The sequence below is a fragment of the Ovis aries genome, chromosome 20, assembly GCF_016772045.2.
Source record: "Ovis aries strain OAR_USU_Benz2616 breed Rambouillet chromosome 20, ARS-UI_Ramb_v3.0, whole genome shotgun sequence".
NCBI classification, from domain to species: Eukaryota; Metazoa; Chordata; class Mammalia; order Artiodactyla; family Bovidae; genus Ovis; species Ovis aries.
Genome location: NC_056073.1, coordinates 24,808,907 through 24,832,389, shown reverse-complemented (window position 1 = coordinate 24,832,389; position 23,483 = coordinate 24,808,907). Strand labels below are relative to the sequence as shown.

General features: G+C 43.8%; 1 protein-coding gene across 1 annotated transcript; it reads left to right on the top strand.

The window, feature by feature from the left end:
- Nucleotides 1-22,076, top strand: LOC101106720 (glutathione S-transferase A1-like). Its single transcript, XM_004018898.6, has 7 exons — nucleotides 1-50; nucleotides 6,786-6,899; nucleotides 13,759-13,810; nucleotides 14,637-14,769; nucleotides 17,514-17,655; nucleotides 20,067-20,198; nucleotides 20,817-22,076. The coding sequence occupies exons 2-7, from the start codon at nucleotides 6,813-6,815 to the stop codon at nucleotides 20,937-20,939; spliced, it is 669 nt and encodes a 222-aa protein (XP_004018947.1). The 5' UTR covers nucleotides 1-50; nucleotides 6,786-6,812; the 3' UTR covers nucleotides 20,940-22,076.
- The last annotated feature ends 1,407 nt before the right edge of the window (nucleotides 22,077-23,483 follow it).

Here is a 23,483-nt window from a genome sequence, read left to right as displayed (position 1 = left end):
AAGGATTGGCATCGAGGAACTGAGCAGAGAGGCAGCAGGACTTTTATTAGGTTGGTACTGACCTTATCATGTTCATATAGTTTCTCATGTCTGTTTCAGGAGGAAAATATTGTTCAATTTGTTATTTTATGTGGGTACTTGGCGTTATTGCCTTTTCTTGGTGTGCTCAGGAGATGATTCAAGTGTTGTTTATTAGTTCCTCAAGGACATGTCTTTAGAGGAAAATAATAATCAAGAATTTAGAAAGTGAGGGCAGAGAATTTGATGATTTGGGGAAAATAAGAGTGTTACTAAGAGCAGTTTGAAAATGCAAACACATCAGTACTGGGAGGGATTTGTGAGCTTATGTTAGAGTTGCCTTCTCTGGACTAGATGATGTATTGGTGTGATTCATATGGAAATCACACAATTTTGCTGGACTGGAATTTGGCAGAGTCACACATTTGGGGAATCCCACTCGAGCAATGAGGAGAAAATATATGTGATTGGTTGCTTGTCACTTGAACTGGCAGCTCCTGTTGGGAAGTCAGTCATCAATGGCGGTGGGTCAGAATCTGAATTTGCACCTCCAAAGCTGATTTGCCCACCGTGAGCTTGTTGCTTGTATGAGTTAGTTTATGACTGAGCACAGAGTAGCTTGCTGCTTTCCCTTCTTCTCCTCCACCTCCACCTCCTTCTTCGTGTTCAATAATAGGGACCAAAGCCTGGGCACAGTTTCTTACGAAGAAAAGATCCAAAATTGCAAGTGAATCTAAACACATAGGGCTATTTGGATAGTAAGGCAAGTGCGTGTGGATTTATTTCTCAGGCAATTCAAGAAAATAATGCCCTTCTCTTGAACTGCCCTGTTTCCAGCCCAACAGATAATTTGCAAATTCTGTCTACTTGCCAACTTAAATATTCTCCTGGGCTGCCCTGCCAAAGCACTTGCCCAATTTTTTTGCACAGTCATTAGGTTTTTAGTTTGTGGGAGAGTTTTAGTGTTTTGATAGTCGTGTTTAAACAGCACAATGTTGGGTTTTGTAAGCAGGATTGATTACTTTATGATCATGATCCAAGTTTATTATTTAATTGTTCTAAACTACTGAATTGCAAAATTGCAAGTCCTCTAAGGGAAATGCTAAAGAACACATGTGTGGTTCTTGGGCTGTCTAATCATGCCATGTTACACAGAAGGTTTGTTGAATTTTGAGCAATGTCTTGTGTTAAAAACTATGATGATGTCACTACTTCCTGACAGCTCACAGGTTAGTGGGGGCACAGAAACTGAAATTTCTGCAGGCTGTGAAAATTCAATAACAAAATAGATACAATAGGAAGAAACTAGTCTGTCTGTCAGGAGGACTAAGATCTAATCCAGACTTCATCACTAACTGGATAGTTGGCCAACACATGCTCTCTCTGGGGTACAGTGTATCAATTACACACTTGGAGGAGTGGCTAGCTGACTTCTAGCTCTATAACTCGAGAAGTCTTGAGGGAAGAGCTAGGTACATCAGTGGAGCACAGAGCTGGTTTCTAAAATGTACATGAAGTCAGTAGGTGCAAGTGAAATGGCTCAGCCATGTCTGACTCTTTGTGACCCTGTGGACTGTAGCCTGCCAGGCTCTTCTGCCCATGAACTTTTCCAGGCAAGAGTACTGGAGTGGGTTGCCATTTCCTTCCCCAGTGGATTTTTCTGACCCAGGGATTGAACACGGGTCTCCCACATTGTAGGCAGATGCTTTACCATCTGAGCCACCAAGGAAGGCCCCCAGTAGGTAGGATGCAACATAATGGGAGTCAGCAGAAACGTCAACTTAAAAAGAATAAAACAAATGTCTCATACACAGAAGCCTCAGAATCTCAAAGACCCTGCAAAATCACAGTGAGGTTGGAGCTTCCAGGGCAAAAGAGAATTCACAGGGGAAAAAAAAAAATGAAATAAGCCCAAGGGAGAAAATTTGGAAATAGAAATGAAGAACAAGCACTTGTAATGTCTGTGAATAGGTTTTAGACAAAAATGAGGAGCACCCCTGATGTAGGGTAGGAAGGGGTGGAAAAGTCACAGCCTGGATGATGCTCCTGTGAAGGTGGAGCCGACCCAGGCAGGGCACAGCAGCCTGTGCTTTCTCAGGCTTCACTCCCCTTGCTCTGACTTGCTTGACTTCTAGAATCATGATCCTTGGCTCAGAACCAATTAAAATGAAGTCACCATTGGGCTCTTTGTGCATGGTAGGTTGTCGACACACCTGTTCTTCTGACTAAATTTAAACCCTTTAAAAGCAGGTTCCACATCAGGTTCCTATCTTGTTTCCCACCAGCCATTCTCTCTTGATACCTGAAACTGCAGAAGGGGCCTTAGGGGAGGAAGCTTGAAGGAAATTTGTTAAAAAGAAGAAATACATCATGTGTCAGCCAAAAACAAGGTGTCCATGAAGAAAATAGATGCACAAATAAATAAAGGGCTTCTGGAATGTTTAAACTATTTTGACAGAAAACTCAAGTTTTGTAACCAAGCAAGTGAGCTCCTTGTCCCAAGAGAAAGACCAAATACTGGGGCAATGGTCTTTTTCAACAGCAACAATAAAGGCTTTATAGTAGGTCAGCTAAGCAAGAAGACAGGAAGCAATGCTAAGATCTGTCTTCCTGATCCTTTTTGAGTGGCATATTTATCTTAGGAGTAAGAAGCAAGTGTACAGGGGGAGTGCTCAGAAATGGTTAGTGTACAGTAAGTGTAAGTTTCAATGCAAGTTCTAAGAGTTCTCTGTGCGAGCATGGCATATTTTCAGCATGTGACTTCTAAAGTTGACTGTCAGTCATCCTAGTCCGTCAGTGTGAGTGGGCAGTGCTCAGCTGGAGAGGCTGTTATCAAGTTGCCTCCATATCTGTAGTTACTCTGCTAAGTAAGCTGGTATTCTTGGCGTATCATTTTGTTTCTACCTTATGGGCCTTGTAAGTTACGGGGTACCAGTTTCACACGCCTTTTTTGAAACATAACTATTGTGCAAGGACTTCTCTGCTAAAGATTCAACAACCACAAAATCTCACAACAATTTAAAAAAAATTTTTTGGGGGGGGGCCAGAGGTCTGTTGACTAAAAATGGGACTGAAATTGTCCCTCCCTAAGTCTAAGCAATCAAATCCTTGCTTTTAAATGACTCCTGTGTTTCTGTACTGTCATCACTGATAAAACTTTCCCAAGACCACTGCTGAACTCACCCAGCCATGTTGGGGACAGGAGCACTATGCTACTGGCAGCTCCTGGGGATGATGTTAAGTAACTATCCTCTGATGACAGGACAATAAAGAAGGATCCAACCCCAAATGTCACTAGCGCAGACAGCTTAGACTAGAGCAACATCTACCAGACTTCTTTGGCTGGTCCCGGTCACAAGTGTCTCTTACATTTTACAACAAAGACCACACAATCACATACTGACACATTACTGAGTCCCGGTTCATACTGCTCACCACACAGCCATCCATTCTCATTAAATAGAGAAATGAGGTGTTGAGGCAAGGCCTGGGATTTTATTGGGAGAGCCAGCAGACTGAACAGATGGTGGACTAGAGTCCCAAAGAACCATCTAACCTGTGTTAGAATTCAAGCTTATACTAAAAGGGGAGGGTGGCGTGGCTGGTGGTTGCAAATTTCTTGTTGCCAGCCAGACTCATAATGACACAGGATGTGAATTCTTTGTTCTTCCAACCATCCACATAGGTCTGATCATAATGTTTCTATAAACCTCCAACAAGGCAAATGTTATTCTTTGTTTTGCAATTGTTTTATCCTTATATGGAGGAAAAGACTTTTATCTTTATATGAAGGAAAAGACTTTGAAAATGGGCTATCCTATGTATTTCAGGCTATAGGTAGCATTCTTTTACAAGAAGTGCAGAGCCAGCATGACTAAGCAAAGGCTACAGAGCACAAATGTTAGAGCTAAAGGAATAGACCCAGTGTGAAGGCAGGTTTGGCTTCGCAGTTACAGACACTCACACGACAAATGTATCTGTTGCCAAAACTCAGCCTCTGTTCACTGGTGCCAATGCAGAGACAGAGTTTTGGAGGAAGTAGAAAAGAGTAGCTTTTATTGCTAATGCCCTCAAGATTGTGACCCAGCCTGGATGGGGTAGTGAGGAGATTTATAGTGTTCAGGGAGCAGGATGTGATCAGCTCATGGATAATTCTCAGATTGATTGGCATCAAGGTGAAGTTTCGAGTATCATCAATCTTCTGGTTTCAACCAGTCTAGGGTCTATGTTCCTGTAGTCAGCAATTTTCATCTGGAGGAGACCTGCTTCTTGTAAAACCAATTTAGGAATATGTGTCAGGCTTTTATCTATATCTTTCAGGGAGCTGTGAGTTGGGTGATTCTGTTATGTAGCAGATTTATAGCCTAAATTGTTACCAGTTCCCCAGCCCAACAGCTATTCTTTGTTCTCACATCTTCACATTTCCCAGTGGTTAACTCTTGAGTCAGCATTTTATTTCAAGAACAAGGACAAGGGGAGTTGTACATGGTTTTGTAATTCAAATGAAAGTTTTAGCAAAAAGTGCTTTCTATAATTGTATATGATACACCCTCATATTTACTATTATGTAGCAGTTGAAAGACACTACTCAGAACCTGCTGTGTTAATTTCACAATTCGCAGTGGGCCACAATCCATCACTGGCACACACTGGTATAACAAAATCCCAAGACACTGATGTCAAATAAAAGTGCCTTCATACAACCACTATAGAGAACAGAATGGAGTTTCCTTAAAAAACTAAAATTAAAATCACCATGTGACTCAGCAATACCATTCGTAGGTGTATGCCCTGCGAAAACCATAATTTCAAAAGGCTCATGCACCCCCATGTTCACTGCAGCACTATTTACAATAGACAGGGCTTGGAAGCAACCTAAACTCTGGATGAAAGTGAAAGAGGAGAGTGAAAAAGTTGGCTTAAAGCTCAACATTCAGAAAACTAAGATCATGGCATCTGGTCCCATCACTTCATGGAAAATAGATGGGGAAACAGTGGAAACAGTGGCTGACTTTATTTTTCTGGGCTCCAAAATCACTGCAGATGGTGATTGAAGCCATGCTTACTCCTTGGAAGGAAAGTTATGACCAACCTAGACAGCATATTAAAAAGCAGAGACATTACTTTGCCAACAAAGGTCCATCTAGTCAAGGCTATGGTTTTTCCAGTGGTCATGTATGGATATGAGAGTTGGACTATAAAGAAAGCTGAGCACCGAAGAATTGATGCTTTTGAACTGTGGTGTTGGAGAAGACTCTTGAGAGTCCCTTGGACTGCAAGGAGATCCAACCAGTCCATCCTAAAGGAGATCAGTTCTGGGTGTTCATTGGAAGGACTGAACTTCCTGTTGAGGCTGAAACTCTAATACTTTGGCCACCTGATGTGAAGAGCTGACTCATTGGAAAAGACCCTGATGCTGGGAAAGACTGAGGGCAGGAGGAGAAGGGGATGACAGAGGATGAGATGGTTGGATGGCATCACTGACTCTATGGACACGGGTTTGGGTAAACTCCAGGAGTTGGTGATGGACAGGGAGGCCTGGCGTGCTGTGGTTCATGGGGTCGCAAAGAGTCGGACACGACTGAGTGACGAACAGAACTGAACTGAAACATTCATTGAGGAATGAATGGATAAAGACCATGTGGTACATATATATACAATGGGATATTACTCAGCCATAAAAAGGAATGGAATTGGGTCATTTGTAGTCTTTCATACAGAGTGAAGTAAGTTAGGAGAAAAACAAATCTATGTTAATGAATATATATGGAATCTAGAAAAACGGTACCAGTGAACCTATTTGCAGGGCAGGAATAGAGACACAGGTGTAGAGACAGACCTGCGGACACAGGAGGGGAAGGGGTGGTGGGCCAAGTTTCGAGAGAAGCACTGGCACACCTACACTAGCTTGTGTGAAACAGACAGCTAGTGGGATGCTGTCGTAGCACAGGGAAGTCCGCCTGGTGTCTGTGACGACCTAGGGGGTGGGAGGGAAGCTCAAGAGAGAGGATAGACGTGTATGCATATAGCTGACTCGAGATGTTGTACAGCAGAAACCAACGCAACATTGTAAAGCAAATATGTCCCAACTTTTTAAAACAGTTTTAAAAACAAGGTACAATCGAATGGGCTCACCGCTTACTTCAGTCAGAATGTACCTCAAGTAATTTTTGTGAAGGTGGAATGAGGATAAAAGTGAGGAAATGCCCACTATGTGATAGACACTAAACGTATGCTAGTTCCTTTCCGTGTACTATAAAGGTAGGGCACTGGCATCTCTTTCTCTAGATCGTGAAATAAAATTCATCCAGCAGTGAAGAACATATAGAATTCCAATAAGAAAAAAGGAAAGAGTTTTGTCTTCTGTGGAGAGAATTTAGAAGGTTTAGGGACCTTCAGGGCGGGATTCAGACACAGTTAATGCTTTTGAACAAGACCACCTGCCAGTCAAGGACCGGCCCGGCTCCCTGCTCCTCTCTGTCAGTGAAGTTTCCTGGTTTCAAGTCCCCTCACCAGCCCCAGGTGACAGCTGAGCAAGATTAAGCCCCCTGCTCTATTTAAGTCCTCCGAGAGAGGACAGATGCAATCTGAGACTTGGTTTGGTGCAACTTCACAATGACACCCGTTGATAGGTGAGAATTTAGACCAAGGAAGAACCACACGGGGCTGTTCCAATGCCGCCATGAAAAAGGCAGACGCTACCCCTTCTGTTCAAATGGACTGGATGTTGTAAAGCGCAGTTTGCCTTTGTGGTCTGATTCATCCAGGTTCACGGGAAGTGAGGAACTGCTATCATGGCTGGGAAGCCCAAGCTTCACTATTTCGATGCCCGAGGCAGGATGGAGGCCATCCGGTGGCTCCTGGCTGCAGCTGGCGTGGAGGTAGGTCCTCTTAACTTGGATCGCTGTTGACTATCAAAGCACTTTCTCACATGAGCCAGACCTCCGCATCAAAGGATCTGAGTATGATTTTGCATTGCATAAAAATACCTGCAGAGTAAGAAAGAAATGGACTGATCTGACCAAATGAAAATGTAAATAATCCTGCCCATGGAAGAGCATAGAAATATTTTTTTTTATTTGAAAGGAAACAAAAGACACATCAACTAGTCCAACTGTGTGAAATTTACTTGGATTTCATTTTAACAAACCGTAAATATTATTTATGACACAGTTCAAGTAGAAACTTGATTGCTGATTGAATATGTTATTAAAGAATTATTGTTAGTATTTTAGGTGTAATTTTTAGGTTTATTATTATGTTTATGTTCAAAATAGTTCTTTTGGTTTAGAAATATGCATGAAGTATACATGATATGATACCTAGAATCTGCTCCATTTTTACATAAAGGGGAATATGGATGGGCATATAGATGACACAGGACTGGCTTGAGTTGATAATTATTGATGCTGTTGAAGGATATGAGAAACACTGTATTTTTAAAAATTTTTGTACATGCTAGAAATTCCCACAATAAAAGAAAAACTGTAGGTAATATAAAAGAAATAGAAATAGAATAGAATTTGCGACCCCATGGACTGTAGCCTACCAGTCTCCTCCCTCCATGGGATTCTCCAGGCAAGGGTACTGGACTGGGTTGCCATTTCCTTCTCCAGGGGATCTTCCCGAGCCAGGGATCGAACCCAGGTCTCCCGAATTCCAGGAAGACGCTTTAACCTCTGAGCCATCAAGGAAGCCCAGAATAGAAAATAGAAATAGAATAAATAGAAATAGAAATAAATAGAAATAGAATAGAAAATAGAAATAGAAATAAATAGAATAGAAAACTGTATGTAATAGAAAATAGAAAAATAAATGAAATTAAGGTTAAAATATAATCACAAATATGGGAATGAGCCAACTGTAACAAACCACTTGATAAGATTTAATATATTCACTCAGCAATAATTTTGGGTGGGAGCACTTTAGGGCTTCCCTGGTAGCTCAGCTGGTAAAGAATCTGCCTGCAATGCAGGAAACCCCAGGTTGATTCCTGGTTCGGGAAGATCTGCTGGAGAAGGGATAGGCTACCCACTCCAGTATTCTTGGGCTTTCCTGGTGGCTCAGCTGGTAAAGAATCTGCCTGCAGTGTGGGAGGCCTGGGTTCGATCCCTGGGTTGGGAGGATCCTCTGGAGAAGGGAACAGCTACCCACTCCAGTATTCTGGCCTGGAGAATTCCGTGGACTAATGTATAGTCCATGGGGTCACAAAGAGTCAGACATGGCTGAGTCACTTGCACTTTCACTTTTGTGCCAGGCTCTGTACTAAGTTCTGGGGATACAGAAACAAATGAGACAGATGCAGTCCTTGCCCTCAGGCAGCTTGCACTCTAGTGAGGATGCAAACAAGTAAGCGGGTGATTAAGAGAGAGATGGGAGCATTCACAAGCACCCCCAGACATTTTATAGTGTTAGAACACCACATTCCCAGGAGCAAATGCAGGACTGTTGATGGTGCTAGTGGTAAACAAACCGCCTGCCAAAGCAGGGGGAGAAGTGGGCGACAGACGATGAGATGGCTGGAGGGCATCATCGACTCAGTGGGCATGAGACTGAGCAAACTCCGGGATACAGTGAAGGACAGAGAAGCCTGGTGTGCTGCAGCCCATGGGGTCTCACAGAGCTGAACAAGAGCTTTCCTCAGCGATACCTCTAGAGGCTATGCATGGATGCTAAGTCGTTTCAGTCATGTACGACTCTTTGAAACCCTATGGACTATGCCCACCAGGCTCCTCTGTCCAAGGGATTCTCCAGGCAAGAATACTGGAATGGGTTGCCAGGCCCTCCTCCAGGGGATCTTCCTGACCCAGGGATCGAACCAGCATCTCTTCTGTCTCTTGCATTGACAGGTGGGTTCTTTACCACTAGCGCCACCTGGCATTCATTGGAAAAGACCCTGATGCTACGGTCCACAGTGTCACAAACAGTCAGACATGACTTAAGGATTTCATATTTAGTGAAAGGATTTTTTTCTAAAATTACCCTCATTTTTACCAAACACTGCCAAGATGAATTCGTTTTTAAGATAAATTTGGTGACTTCCCTGGTGGTCCAGTGTTGCAACTAAAGATCCCACATGCTGCAAATAAGACCTGGCACAGCCAAACACACAAATGAATAAAAATAAATATTAAAAGTAAAGATAGCCAGGGCTCCCCTGGTGGAATAAGAATCTGCCTGCTAATGCAGAGGACACGGGTTCAATCCCTGGTCTGGGAAGTTCTCATATGTCATGGAGCAACTAAGCTTGTGCACCACAACTGCTGAGCCTGTGTGCCTCAACTACTAAAGCCCGTGCACCTTAGAGCCTGTGCTCCACAACGTGAGAAGACCCTGCAATGAAAAGCCTGCATAACCCCACAAGAAGTAGCCCCCACTTGTTGCAATTAAAGAAAGCCCATGTGCAGCAACGAAGATCCAGCACAACCAAAAGTTAAATGAATAAATTTTAAAATTAAAGATAACCATTGAAAATAATAGTAATAGATTTAAAAAAATAAAATGTTTGGTCCCTTGACTATGTAAGGTATTTAATGCTGACTCTGGGTGTAACTCCTCAGGAAGAGTCTCAGAATAAATTCCCCAAAGGCTCTCAAGGCCAAGAAAGCCATGCCAAAGGCCTGCTATCAGATTTGCCCAGCTGGATTTCTCTCTTCTACAGGTTTTCAAAATAGTTTGAGATTTCTGTATATATCAGGAGACAGTCTTTTTTTCATTTACCTGACATACATAAATCCAGACAGACAGAGATCCCATAGTTTTCTGCTTGAGATTTAAAATGTCTCTTTGCCTCCTTTTTTTTCCCCCTTGGCTTGAAGTTCTACTTAACCCAAGGCCAAAGTCTCAGGCAAAGTGGGCTGTGTTTGTATCTCAAGGACATGGTAAGAGTTGATATAGCTTTTTCCTAGGCATATTTTTATTCTCTCAGGGTCAGAATTTTGAAAAAAAAAAAAAATTTCTGCAAGTTAGCTTTTTCTAATTGCACATAACAGCTAGTTTTGCAATTAAAAAAAAAAGTCTTGTTTTAACAAATTTTGTGGTTATACTGTCAAGAAAAATCATCTTTCCTTTTTTTTTTTTTTGTAGTCATAGTTTCATAGCTAAAATATAGGCCAAATAGTGCCAAATTGGTCTTAATAATAGGGGCAGACTGGCTGAAAAATGTTGTTCCAGAAAGGTTTATTCTTCTGAGGACGTAGGGGTCTTAGTTTGCTCAGAAAGATCTGGAAAAGTAAGGGAACATGTAGGGGTGGGAGAAGCTTGGTCGTTCCCCTACCCCCATCCCTCCCACCCCCACCCCCCCGCGAGAGTTGGGAGAAGTTAGAAGGAGATCGTTTAGAATGTTAGAAGAGTTTTTTCTCATTACAGTAGCCACATAGAGCAGAATTATGATAAAAGGCTTTGAAAACTTGAACATAAGGAAACAATCCGTTATCTCATCCTGTGGCGATAAAAATTGAATTGTAAGAGATTCATTTTCAGGCCATTTTCCTCATCCTCCAATTTACATCAAGGCCAGGCACTGTTTCAGTAAAAACTTGCTAGTTCTTAAGGATACACTCCAGAGGTGTTTCTTCTGGCTTAGAAAGGGATCCTCCTATATCGAATAACCTGCAACCCAGAACAGAGACAGCTTCTAGCTACGTAATGCACCATCCTCTATACATTTAGGAGACACCTGAAGGGGATTCAGAGCATCCCCTGAATTTACTTTGACCTTATTCCTTGACGGTTTGGGGCATCCCCTAGCCCCCACTGATTTTTAACCAGCAGTCTCCAGTTGTCCTTGGCACCTTAAGCAAGGTGTCCTTTCATACCTGGAGAGGACATGTGGACCAGCACATAGTGGCTGCAGGCTTTCCCTTAAGCTTTAGAGATGGCAGATACTGCCCAGGATGTAGGCTGATTGGAACTGGCCTGCTCAATACGTAGTCTGTCCCAGCCTATGGGCTGCCAAGGCCTGGAGTGAAGGGGACTCCTGGAGGAACTGGAGTTGGCTAAAGTGGAAAGTGCCACAGTGGTCAAGTATGGGCTTGGCAGCCGCAAGACTTCAGGTAGTCTTTACCCAAGAGGATTTTAAAGAATTAGGTAAAAAAGAAGCCTTGCTGTGCAGCTAAGGCGGGAAAGAAAATTTCAGCATCGTGGAAGACAGAGTGAAAGTCAGGAGTCTCCAGCCAATGGTTTTAGCAAGATCTGCAGTTCACCTTGCAACCCACTCCAGTGTTCTTGCCTGGAGAATCCCAGGGACGGGGGAGCCTGGTGGGCTGCCGTCTATGGGGTCGCACAGAGTCAGACACGACTGAAGCGACTTAGCAGCAGCAGCAGCAGTTCACCTTGAATTCCCAGGTTTCTCACCAAATGATCTCGGAGAGACTGCCATACTGAAGAGAGATCTTAGTTCCCTGCCCAGGAACTCAACCAGGAATACTTATCACTAGACCACCAGGGGCTAGAGGCTAAAAGCAAAGTAGCCCCGGCCCTTTTCTCCTTTTGAAAGCAAGAATGTTTCAAGGAGGTGAAAACCGTAAAAACAGGTGCAAGGTTTATGGGAGCACAGCATATAGGAGAGCACATGGGGAAGCAGTTTATTTAAGACAGAAGCAAGGCAGAAATACACACCTAGAAAGAAAATGTATAGGTGTCCTCTCTAATCAGGAGAAGTGTAATAAAGAAGCGAATTAAATCACTTACATAAGACAGTCCTTCCAGATCTTTGTTTACCTTTGGCCAATTAGCTTGTTTCTTTTTTCATATCTGTCTGGTCCTAGGACCTTCCCTGGGATGCATGCACCTTTTGGCTAAGATTAATCCCACTGCAGATGCCTGTGGGTACATGTCCATACTCATTATGGAAAGGCACCCCCTCCATTTTTGACCCCAAGGAGATTTCCTGTGGATGTGCAGACAGGGAAGTCTTCCTTGACCTCAGGAGTGGCCACTTTATCTCTTTATTCCAGCAGAGCTCAGCTTCAAGGACAAGGGCTCTGTCCTTGGTGTTTGAGTGAAAACAAGGCATCAGCTTTATTCCACTTAACAAACACCAGCAGCCCAGCCCAGAGGCCCATCAATCACCTACCTCAGAATCATGGAGAAAATCTGGAGATATGATCCCTTAAAGGAACCTCTAGTGTGCTCCCTTAGCCTCCTAACATATTTACCTGAGCCTCAGATTCAGTTGAGTTCAGTCACTCAGTCGTGTCAGACTCTCTGCGACCCCATGGACTGCAGCACTCCAGGCTTTCCTGTCCATCCATCACCAACTCCCAGAGCTTACTCCAATTCATGTCCATCCAGTCAGTGATGCCATCCAACCATCTCATCTTCCGTCATCCCCTTCTCCTCCTGCCTTCAATCTTTCCCAGCATGAGGGTCTTTTCCAATGAGTCAGTTCTTTGCATCAAGTAGCCAAGTATTAGCCTCAGATTACAAAGGAGCCTCAGATGATACTTTCTTGATTGCTGGACATTAGCTTGGTCTGTTCTCAAGTGTGTGAAGAAACAAGTACACAGAAAAACAAACTGAACCATTCTAGGTTGTTTATTTTCTATAAATCAACAACCAATAGTTTTTGCTATGGTCCAACCTTGGGGTTCAAGGATGTGTTCAGAGTCCATGGGAAGGATGAGTTCAGCACAGGAAGTGAAGAGGAGGAGACACTGAGAGCATCCAGGCCTCTTCTTGTCCAGCCCAGCCCGAAGAAGGAGGGTGTGGAGGAAGGCTGACCAGAGGCCACTGGCAGTACTTCTGGGTTCTCTGGGCCTGGAGGCTGATCCTCACAACTCCATTCATCTCCCTCAGCCTCATAGGCAACAGCCCACCACCAAGTCCCATCCTTCCTCTGACACCTTCCCACAGTGACCACCCACCACCCCTCATGTTGTCCTGAACTGGGCACTTTGCGAACTGTTGCCCACACACCTCCCTAACTGTGTGGTCTAACCCCGTGGAATCATGTAGATCCACAATAAACTGTTCCACTGAGTCAGTTGAAAGTAAAAGTGAAAGTGTTAGTCATTCAGTTGTGTCCGACTCTTTGCGACCCCATGGACTGTACCCCACCAGGCTCCTCTGTCCATGGAATTCTCCAGGCAAGAATACTGGAGTGGGTTACTGTTTCCTTCTCCAGGGAGTCTTTCTGACCCAGGGATCGAACCCAGGCCTCCTGCATCACAGGCAAATTCTTTACTGTCTGAGCTACCAAGGAAGCCCCAGTTAGAAACCTCCCAATTCTCAAACTTTGCATCATCAAGACCCTTTTTTAAAATAAAAAATTGAATGGAGGGAGGTAAGACACAGTAGAGGTCCCTGGTGGCAGCATCTTGGGAGTCAGTGACCCCATGAAAACCCCATGTGGGCGGACACCCCAAATTTCTGTCCTGATTTCACAGAGAGAGAAAGGCTTTCCAGAGACTAGTTAAAACTCCATAACTAGAAGAATTTCCCAGTCCCTTCCCTCCAGTGACTTTCCCCTCCCCTCAAATTATTACCTAATCACTGACAGAGGTGGGGACAGGGTAGAGGTGAATTAACCTGCATAATAAGCAGTTGCTTGCTGCAACCCACACTTTTATCTTGGTGGCTCTAATCTAAATCTCCAAATGGCCTTGATCACTGTCCTCTGTGCACCCTGCCGAACTTGGAAATCCTACAGTCTCCATAGTGGGCAGCAGACAGAGGCCATGCAAGTTAAGTAATGCTATAGAATGAAATAAAAACTCATTGACTGTTTCTGTTTTCCAGTTTGAAGAGAAACTTATAGAAAGTTCAGAAGACTTGGATAAGTTAAGACATGGTAAGAAACTGAATTCTTCTAATGGGAGGATCTAGTAGCAGCCATAAGTTGAGGTTTGAATACCAGCAAGGCCTTGTGTGTGCAAGGTAGGAATGGGGCCAGGGGAGAGGAAGAAATGTGGTTAAAGGTAAGGGTGGGGCTCCTTGAGAAGGTCTTGCAGCTCACTTGGGACTAGGAAGGGCTGGAACTCTAGTATTTGCTAAAGGAACTAGCCCCAGTGCCCTGTGAATGCCCTTGCTGGTCTCTCTCTGCTTTTCTGCGCCATGAGTGACCATATCAGTTCAGGATGCCATACAGCCCTCCCACCAAAGGTCAGGAAAACACAGGCATCAGAGAGAAGAGGGGAAAACGAGGCCCAGAAATTGCCATGAATCCTTTTTTCTGGCAAGTTTGACAAGTCTAGCAAAATTGCAGACTCAATGAGCAGAAAAAGGGACCTGCACATAGAAATCTCAAAATCTGCCTTATATGATGTGAGACTTATTTAGAACTTCTCATTCAAATTGGCAACCAGGTGGCAGCCCTATTGCAGCCTCTTCCAACTTCTTTCTAAAACATCCCTAAAGACAAATAGACTCAGAATTAGAAGGAATCGCCCATGTATCTGAATGGCATGTAAAAAGATAAATGAAATAATGGGTTAAAAAAATAAAAGATTGAGCAGGAAGAGGACTATGGGAAGCCAAAAACAAAATGCCACGCTGCTTAATTATACCAGGTCATTTTAGTATTTCTATTTATATCTTCAGTTATGTCAACATTTTTTTTTCATCCTAAAAGGGTATAATTCATCCAATATTTCTCTCTTCTTTTCTCCTTTCAAAAGATGGGAGTTTAGTGTTCCAGCAAGTGCCAATGGTTGAAATTGATGGGATGAAGCTGGTGCAGACCAGAGCCATTCTCAACTACATTGCCACCAAATACAATCTCTATGGGAGAGACATGAAGGAGAGAGCCTTGTACGGTATTTTTTCCGTTCTTTCATGTGTGATAAGTAGGAACAATCCTAGGTGTTTCCCTGAGCAATTAGGATGTGTTCATGGGGATCATGACCAACAGCAGCTATAGACCTTAATGGTGTAACTGAGCTCTAGTACAGCAAGGACCTGTGAAAAGGAGAGAAGAGTAGACTTGGAGTGGAATCAAGAGCTTACGTAAGAAGTTGTGGTCCATGGGTACAGCACAGTGACGAAGGATTCCAAACACAGGTAAATTATTAAGCTGGGAGGAAGGTGGAACCTCGACTCCAGAGGCTCACACTAGACGCCCACCAACAGCTAGAGTCAAGGGACAAAATGTCTGAGTGTCTAGAGGATAAAGCCTGAGAAGAAGAAGATCTAAAGGAATTGATTCTTAAGTTCCAGAAATGTTAGAATGATAACCAGGAGCTTAATTTATCAGTCCTCTTTATGGACTGGTCACTTGACAGGGGATAACAAAGTGGATAACTTGGGGGATAACAGTGGATAACAAAGGGGATAACTCAAGACACCAGAGTCATCTGGAACATTTTAATATAAGTCTGAAGCAGCCAGATTTATTCAATACAAGCAAAACTGGGGGGAATCCTCTCTGTTGCAATGGGACAACCTGACTGATACTAAAATCATGTAAGGAACTGTTGGCAGTTACTCAAAAAGTTAAAGAGTTACCATATGACTCAGCAATTCCACTTCTGGGTATACACCCAAGAGACTCAAAGACACATTCACGTTTCACAATTCAAGTTCAGCATGATGCCTGCCAGTAGGTAGCAACATGAGAGCACAGCGCTGTGGTCAAGAGCACAGGTGCTGGGGTGGAATGGCCAGCACTCCCATCGCAGATTCATCACTAAACAGCTCGTGACTTCAGACACTTTCATTCACGTCCTGCTCTTTACTATTTTATCTGAAACCTAGTCTTCGGCTCCACGGGATTATTTGTGAGGATGTGTGGCTGGACCGCATTGATTCCATTTTGCCCCCTCTCCCCCATCTTCAGGTCACCAACACTACACCCTCATCTTTCTGCACGCTGCACTTTAGCCTCCCAGCAAAGAATGTGCCCCAGCTGGATGAGTTCCCCATCAGTTTTTACCCTTGCCTTCATCTGATAAGAAAACTGGAAGAATGTATTTTGTTGACACAGAAGGTTAATGGTCATGAGACCCCCAGGGGAGGAAAAACCACCAGTTCCTTCAGTGTAGACTTGCTTCTCACTTGGTAGTCAGATTCTACTTTCAGTTTTGACCCCTTTAAATTCCCCTAGATCCCTTTTGGCAGGACAAAGTGCAGCTGTAATTGTCTGTGGACCATTGTTTGCACTGTCTTTCCTGCCTGTTTATAAGTTACCCACAATAAACTTCATAGCGAAAAAAAAACAGGAAACAAAACACATCCACACTCGAACTTGAACACAAAAGTGCCCAGCGTTCATAATATTCTAAAAGTGGAAACCAACAAAATATCCAAGAACTAATGAATGGATGAACAAAGAATGATACATCCCTGTCATGCAATATTTTAGTCATGAACAGGAGTAAAGTGGAGTAGGCCACGGTAACCCACTCCAGTATTCTTGCCTGGAAAATCCCATGGACAGAGGAGCCTGGTGGGCTCCAGTCCACAGGGTTGCAAAGAGTCGGAGACGACTGAAGTGACTTGGCACGTACGCAGGAGTAAAAAACTGATGTATGTGACAACATGGATGAACTTTGAAAAATACTAAATGAAAGACACCAGACACAAAAGGCTACATATTGTGTGATTCCAAATATATGAAATGTCCTGACATTCAAATCCATAGAAATAGAAATAATAGTTGAGTGGTTGCCTAAGGCTATAAATCTGAGGAAATGGGGAGTGACTGTCAAGGGTACTGGATTTCCTTTTGGATAAAACGATAAAAAAAGTTCTGGAATTAGAACATGGTGATGATTTCAGAATGTACTAAAAAGTATTGAATAGTACCATTTAAAGGATGAAAGTAATGCTATGTGAATGTATTTCAATAAAGCTTTTATTACCAAACAAAGAACAACTCTTGTAGGAAATTCTTTTGGAACAAAAACAACAAAAAAAAATCATTTGGAATTTTCATTGTAGAAACTGTATGAAGAATTGTACTATTTCAATGGATATTTTGGGTGGCGTCTGGAGAAATGCAAATGAGGCCAGAGTCGGGCAATCATATATGGAGGAGGTTGTGGAATCATTTCCATCAGAAATAACCAGAGGAACTACTGATACTGGGCATCTAAATGGACCTAGTGGTGTAACAGGATGAGAAAGGGAGAGCTAGAGGGACATGCCTGGGACCACTGTGCCAGGACTCTCTCTAGACGTGACTGAGGTGGTGCTAATGCGTCACACTAATTGTGCATAGCTACGTCACAGCAGAGAGGGCAAACCCGGGTATGGTCTCAGAGGTTACCTGCAGGGATTTACCCATTTCTCTCATGCCTCTATGAATGGGTCCCCAGTGTGCTTTGTCCCTATATTTGATCATGCGTATAACCAAAATATTCGCTATGTCTACCTTGATGGCTTGTTTTAGAATGAAATGTTAAAATTAATAAAAATCGTAACTCCATGACTGGCTTAGAAAATTGTACCCAGTGGAGAATTACTTTATCATCTTTTGATGCCCCATTCTTATCTATTCTTAAACTAGAAAATCTAAGGCAGGAGACATTTGGCAATTTGGCCATTTTGTCTTTCAGGATTGATATGTACACAGAGGGTGTTGCAGACTTGAGTGAAATGATCATGCTTTTGCCACTGTGCCCACCTGATCAAAAGAATGCCAAGTTGACCCTGATCCGAGAAAGGACAACAAACCGTTATCTCCCTGCATTTGAAAAAGTAAGTGGACTGTTTAGTGGTTTTGACATTGAGATGCGAGGACAAAGGAAGATAGTGCCTGGTGTTGCTGGGGAATCGACCTTCACTTCTGTGAATCTTCCTGAATACTAATGCAGTATCCTGATTCTCAGGGCATTTTCTAAAAATTGACTCTGAGAGAGAATTGTACAAGTTTTACACACATTATCATTTGTCAGCATAATTTCTATTGACTCAGACCCAATTTGGAATTCTCTGTTCAATGGAATTTCATGGTTTTACTTGGAGCTTGGGCTGTGGAAGTTCTGAGAGCTACACGGGAGCCTGGGGTAGATGGATCCTGCAGAACAGAGTGTAGGGGCTTTGATCCAAGAAGAGCACGATGTCAGCAATACATCAGAAAATATTCTGGTACCATGTCTAGGGAGACATGAGAGCAGGTGCCTGCCAGGAGAATGTGGAAGTGTTTCTGGGATGGATGAGATATTTCTAAACAGAGATGGGGGCAGTATTGGGGAGGACAAGTCAGAGGAAAAGATTTTCAGGAGAAAATAATCACGAATTTTGGGGGTATGGCTCTCAGACTTTTGAAGGAGGTTATGCAAAGCCAAGGAAATAATGTTCTATCATTATGCCTAGTATATATCTTAATTAATGTTTCGTCTTGAAGAGAATAGCATTTCAAGATCAAAATTACCTAAAATCACGCTAAACAAAAATGATTAACCTAGAAGAAAATGATTTTAAGAGATTCAGGAGGGTTACATACATACATAAAGATTAACACAGAGCATAGGATCATTCTGTCATTTATTTAGCAAATGTTAATTCATTGCTTGCTTATCTGGCCATATTCAAGGAGCAAAGAATTTAATAGTAATCAGAAAGCACACCCTCCCAGCCCTTGAGGTGCTAAGAGTTTATGCAACATTCACAAGATGATAAGCTCTTTGATGATTGCAGTTTGAGTTCATCTGTACTTTGATTTATGGGTCGAAAAGATTGTCCTAGAGGAGGAAACGGCAATGCACTCCAGTATTCTTGCCTGGAAAACACCATATACAGAGGAGCCTGGCAGGCTACAGTCCATGAGGTCACAAAGAGTTGGACAAAACTGAGCATGAGCACTGACGGACAGAGGGTACTTTGAAAACAAAGGGCCCCGTGATAGCATAAGTAAAATTATATTCTACAAAATATGTTTTGATGTTATTATTTTCTTTTCCAAATGATTATCCATTCGTCCATGATTTTCTATTTTTTGCTTTGTTTTCTATTTTAGTTGCTCAGTCATATCCAACTCTTTGTGCCCTCATGGACTGTGGACCACTATGCTCCCCTGTCCATGGGATTTCCCAGGCAAGAATACTGGGGTGGGTTGCTATTTCCTTCTCCAGGAGATCTTCCCGACCCAGGGATCAAATCCCAGTCTCCTGCATTGCAGGCAGATTCTTTACCACTGAGCCACCTGGGAAACTCTCTGTGCTTCTGTATGTATATATAATCTGAAAGTGTATTTGCCAAAATGTTATTACGTTAGTTAGTGGTGCTGTATGCATTTTTCTCTTTATACATTATGATTTTCATATTGCTAGAATATTTTAATAAATGTAAGATATTTCCCTAACATATTATTATGAAACATTTCATACATGCAGAAAAGTTTAAAATGTATAAAATGAACTCATATGAACCTACCATGTGGATACCAGAATTAAGCTTTGGTTTCCATAATCGTGTGTGATTATCTCTACATTTCTCCTCTGTCAATCAAACACGTGATTTTGGCTATACAACAGTGAGTTAAATCATCAGTGAAGTTCACCCCCAGACATTGTAGCATGTGAATTGTAACAGTGCAAGTCAGGAGTAAGGGAGAAGGGACTTCAAGTTGACCCAGGTTTATTTCAGGCCCCAGAGAGAGACCGGGAAATCAGGAAGCAGGAAAGAAGAGAAATATAGATTGAAATAGTTTGCTCAGGGTTGAAGAAGGTTGTTAAGAAAGTTGGAGTCACTGCCCAAGGGAGCAAGATGAGAGGGACAGAGAGAGAGAAAGAGAAGAGAAAGAGGCAAGAGAGAGATGGATGAAGGGTCATGTTGTGGAGTTCAGGGCTGTATGCTTCAGGATGTGGGGTCAACAGCAACACTGTGCAGACGATGCTAAGCCCTTGGCCCAGTGGAAGAAGTAAGGCAGCCACAGCAAGGAGGGAACAGGAAAAGGAAATTATAGTCTGGCTTCCACTGGGGTTGAGGAGGGAACAGCAGGGACTCAACTGGCCCATCTCACTGAGTTGGGGGGGGGCAGAAGGTCTGGGGTCCCCACCCGCCCAGTGAGGGGCAGAGGGGGAAGTGGGGCTGGGTGGTGGTCAGGGGAGGAGCAGGGCCCAGGCTGTCTGAACCTGCGTTCCTGATCTGACCCCTCCATTCGCCAGGTGCTAAAGAGCCACGGACAAGACTATCTTGTGGGAAACAAGCTGAGCAAGGCTGACATCCACCTGGTTGAATTGCTCTATTATGTGGAAGAACTGGACCCCAGCCTTTTGGCCAACTTCCCTCTGCTGAAGGTGAGCTCTCCCACGGCCCTGGACTGGGAGGGAGGGGGGCTGGGGTGGCAGTGGAGGGGTAGGGGTGGGGATGTGCCCACACCCCCCACCTCAGAATCTGTTCTCTGAACACTGGGACTGCAATGCTAGGGTCCCCACCGTATCATTTCTTCCCCTCAGTTCCTGTTCCTTCTCTCACACCTTGATTTCTCTCTACCAGTCTCTCTCTCTGAGGACAGATTGGTTCTGACTGACCTCACAGATTACCTTTCATGTTTTCTGTCTTTACTTCCAGCCCCATCTCCTATCTCTTCTTGTCTTGATACCTGGAGCCTTACTCTGTGCTGATATCTGACATTTTTCTCTTCCTCACACTGCACTCGAGGGTGAACCTGCAGGACTGATAAGTAGGAAGATTGGGACGCTGAATGGAGCCTTGCGCTAAGACATCTCTGGGGAAAACGCCATTGGGCCGTCATCTTCCTGGCTCACTGGGTGTCCATGTCCAGCCTTCTCCTGGTGCTGATGGAGGGGCCTCAGCTGGCCCTTGTCTAGGAGGGTCTCTGAGTCCCTGCTGGCTTGTGTCAGTGATGGGGTGGTCTTTAGCTGCACTCTGAGCTGTGCTCTTGTGCGTTGCAGGGCCTGAAAACCAGAGTCAGCAATCTCCCGGCCGTGAAGAAGTTTCTGCAGCCCGGCAGCCAGAGGAAGCCTCCGGGGGGCGAGAAAAGCCTTGAACTAGCCAGAAAGATTTTCAAGTTTTAATAAAGCCAGTGGGGCCACCCAGGACATTGAGGACCAAACTTATGAAATTCCTGGCAATGAAGTTTTTATCTAAGTGTAGACCCTGGGTGTTGTGAGACTAATAAACTATTCCAAAGTTTTAGTAGCCATTAAAGAATAAAGCTCCAATGAGCAGATTTAGTTACTCTTTTTCTTTAGAATCGAATATAAAATCAGATTTTCCATCTCTTCCTAGCACATTGCTTTTTTGGAATTAAAAATTAAATACAAAAGGGAAATATAGATTGTGTCATCCCCTTGATTTTTTTTGTAGGAATTATCGTATAACATCCGTCACATAGCTTATCAAAGAATCAAGTGTAGAAATTCATAATCTGACATTCTTAGGTTTCCACAGGAAAGAGTTATTTTTCTGGTGTCAATGAAGACAATTAATAAACAATAATAAGAACAGGCAAGAGTTTTACTTGAGCAAACTGAGGACTAGCCAGAAAGATACCTTCCCAGATTACTCTGAGCAGCTTGCTCTGGACATATATGGTTTCCAGCACAGTTTCGTATATCTTTGTCAGAACAAGAACATTAAATGAGTCAGGGATACATTTCTTCAAGATTGAAAGAAAAACACCACACAGATCAGCACATGTACAGTCAGCATGGCCTTGGCACCTGGCACAGGACTCTTATCATGGAAGGAGGACCAGCATTGGAGTCCCAGGAAGGAAGGCATTTAATCTCCCCACTCCGCACCCCCCACCCCTGCCCCACATCTGCTTGCAGGATACAGGATCTTAGTTCCTTGACCAGGCATAAAACCAGGGATAAAACCCCCTGCATTGCAAGCATGGAGTCCTAACAACTGGACCACCAACTAAGTCCCTTAATCTTTATTTTTAACATGGACTATCTTTCCTTCTGGTCAAAGTGCTCTTGTCTCTAATAACTAAAGCAGATATAGAATGTATGTTTGGTTGGCCACAAACGGGTATTTCAGTTGGCATAAAATTCAAGTCGACTCATGTATAAGTCAGAATGACTTCCGTATATCTCAATATGTAAACATTTCTTTTATCACTGGCAATGGCAAAAAGACATTTTTTTAAAAATTTCTTTGAGAGACATTTTCTTTCTGATAATAAAAATATCGTTTCTTATGCATTTTGATCAGCTATTTTTTTTTCTACTGTGGGCTCTCCAGTGTTCGGGGAGGCTGGGAAATAATGAGAACCGAGTGGACCCAAACTGTGCTCAGGGGACCCTGCTGTGGCCGCCCGGTCATCACAGCTCTGCTGCACGAGGCTCTGTGGGGCCCTGCACAGGGGCCTCACCCCCGTTTGACAGGTTCCCCCAGATCAGATCTCTATGACACAGGTGACGTGTGTGAATTTGATGCGAATGAGTATATATACGTCATTTCCCCTGGCCTCTGAAGGAGCCAGGGAGCCTGGAATGGGAGTGATTGTGGCTTCAGTCACATGTGGGGCCTGCTGTGAACACTCCCCAGGAAACCTGGCCTTCAGAGTATCGGATTCTCTTCTTGCTGGAGTGAGCTGCCCGCCTCACCCTCACCTCGGAACCCCCAGGTGAAGGGGTGGGGCCAGAGAGACAGACACATGGGGGTCTCCGACTGCCCTTCCCCCTGCTCTGGTCTGTTCTCCACTGATCAAAAATTATCAAAATATTTTTCTTAAAAGCAAACCTGATAATCACCACCCTGTTTTACCTCCCTCAGCGACTCCTGCTGCCCACGGGGTGCCCTCCTCCCTTCCCTCCTCACCTCCTGAGTGCCAGTCCCATCACACAAGACGTGTGGGGGTGGCCTGCTCCCTGCCTGGGCACCTTTGTTCCCTCCCAGGCCAGCTCCACCCCGGTGGCCAAACTGAGCTCTGTGCTCTCTGGGGAGACCTGGACGCACCTCTTTGCTTCCCCCAGAGCCCAGTAACCCCCCTGAAGGCCACTGGCTTCCCTCAGCATCTGTGAGTTCCTGATGGGGGCCCAGCCCTGTGTAATCCCAGGGCTCCACCATGGATGGTTGTACCTCCACACACTCCTCCATGGCCCAGGGGTCTGGGCTGTGGGAATGCCTCACAGTCCCCACCCACTCTCATCTGCCTGACAGCTCTATTCATTCAGCCACGTCTTCAAGACCAGGATGTTCATATCACTCCAATGCTATGGACAGACCTTGCTCTGATCCTAATGCAAATAAACCAACTGCACATAAGTCTTTATGAGACACTGGGAAAATTAGAATGCTGAACATTTAATCAAATGAATGAACTTTAAGTATAAAAGATATAAATTATGGTGGGATGGATGCCGTCATGAGTTGTGTAGGATTTGCTGCACAGTAATCCTGTGCTCTGGGGAAGTAAACAGGTCTGTGTGTTGGTTTTCTATGATTGCTGTATCAACTTACTACAATTGGGGGGCTTAAAACATGATGAATTCTCCCACACTTTTGGAGGCCTGAAACCAAAGTTAAGATACTGCATTGCCTCTGGACACTCTTGGAGAAGTCTTCGCTGCCTCTTCCAGCTTCTCGTGGCTTTTTGCATCCTTCCT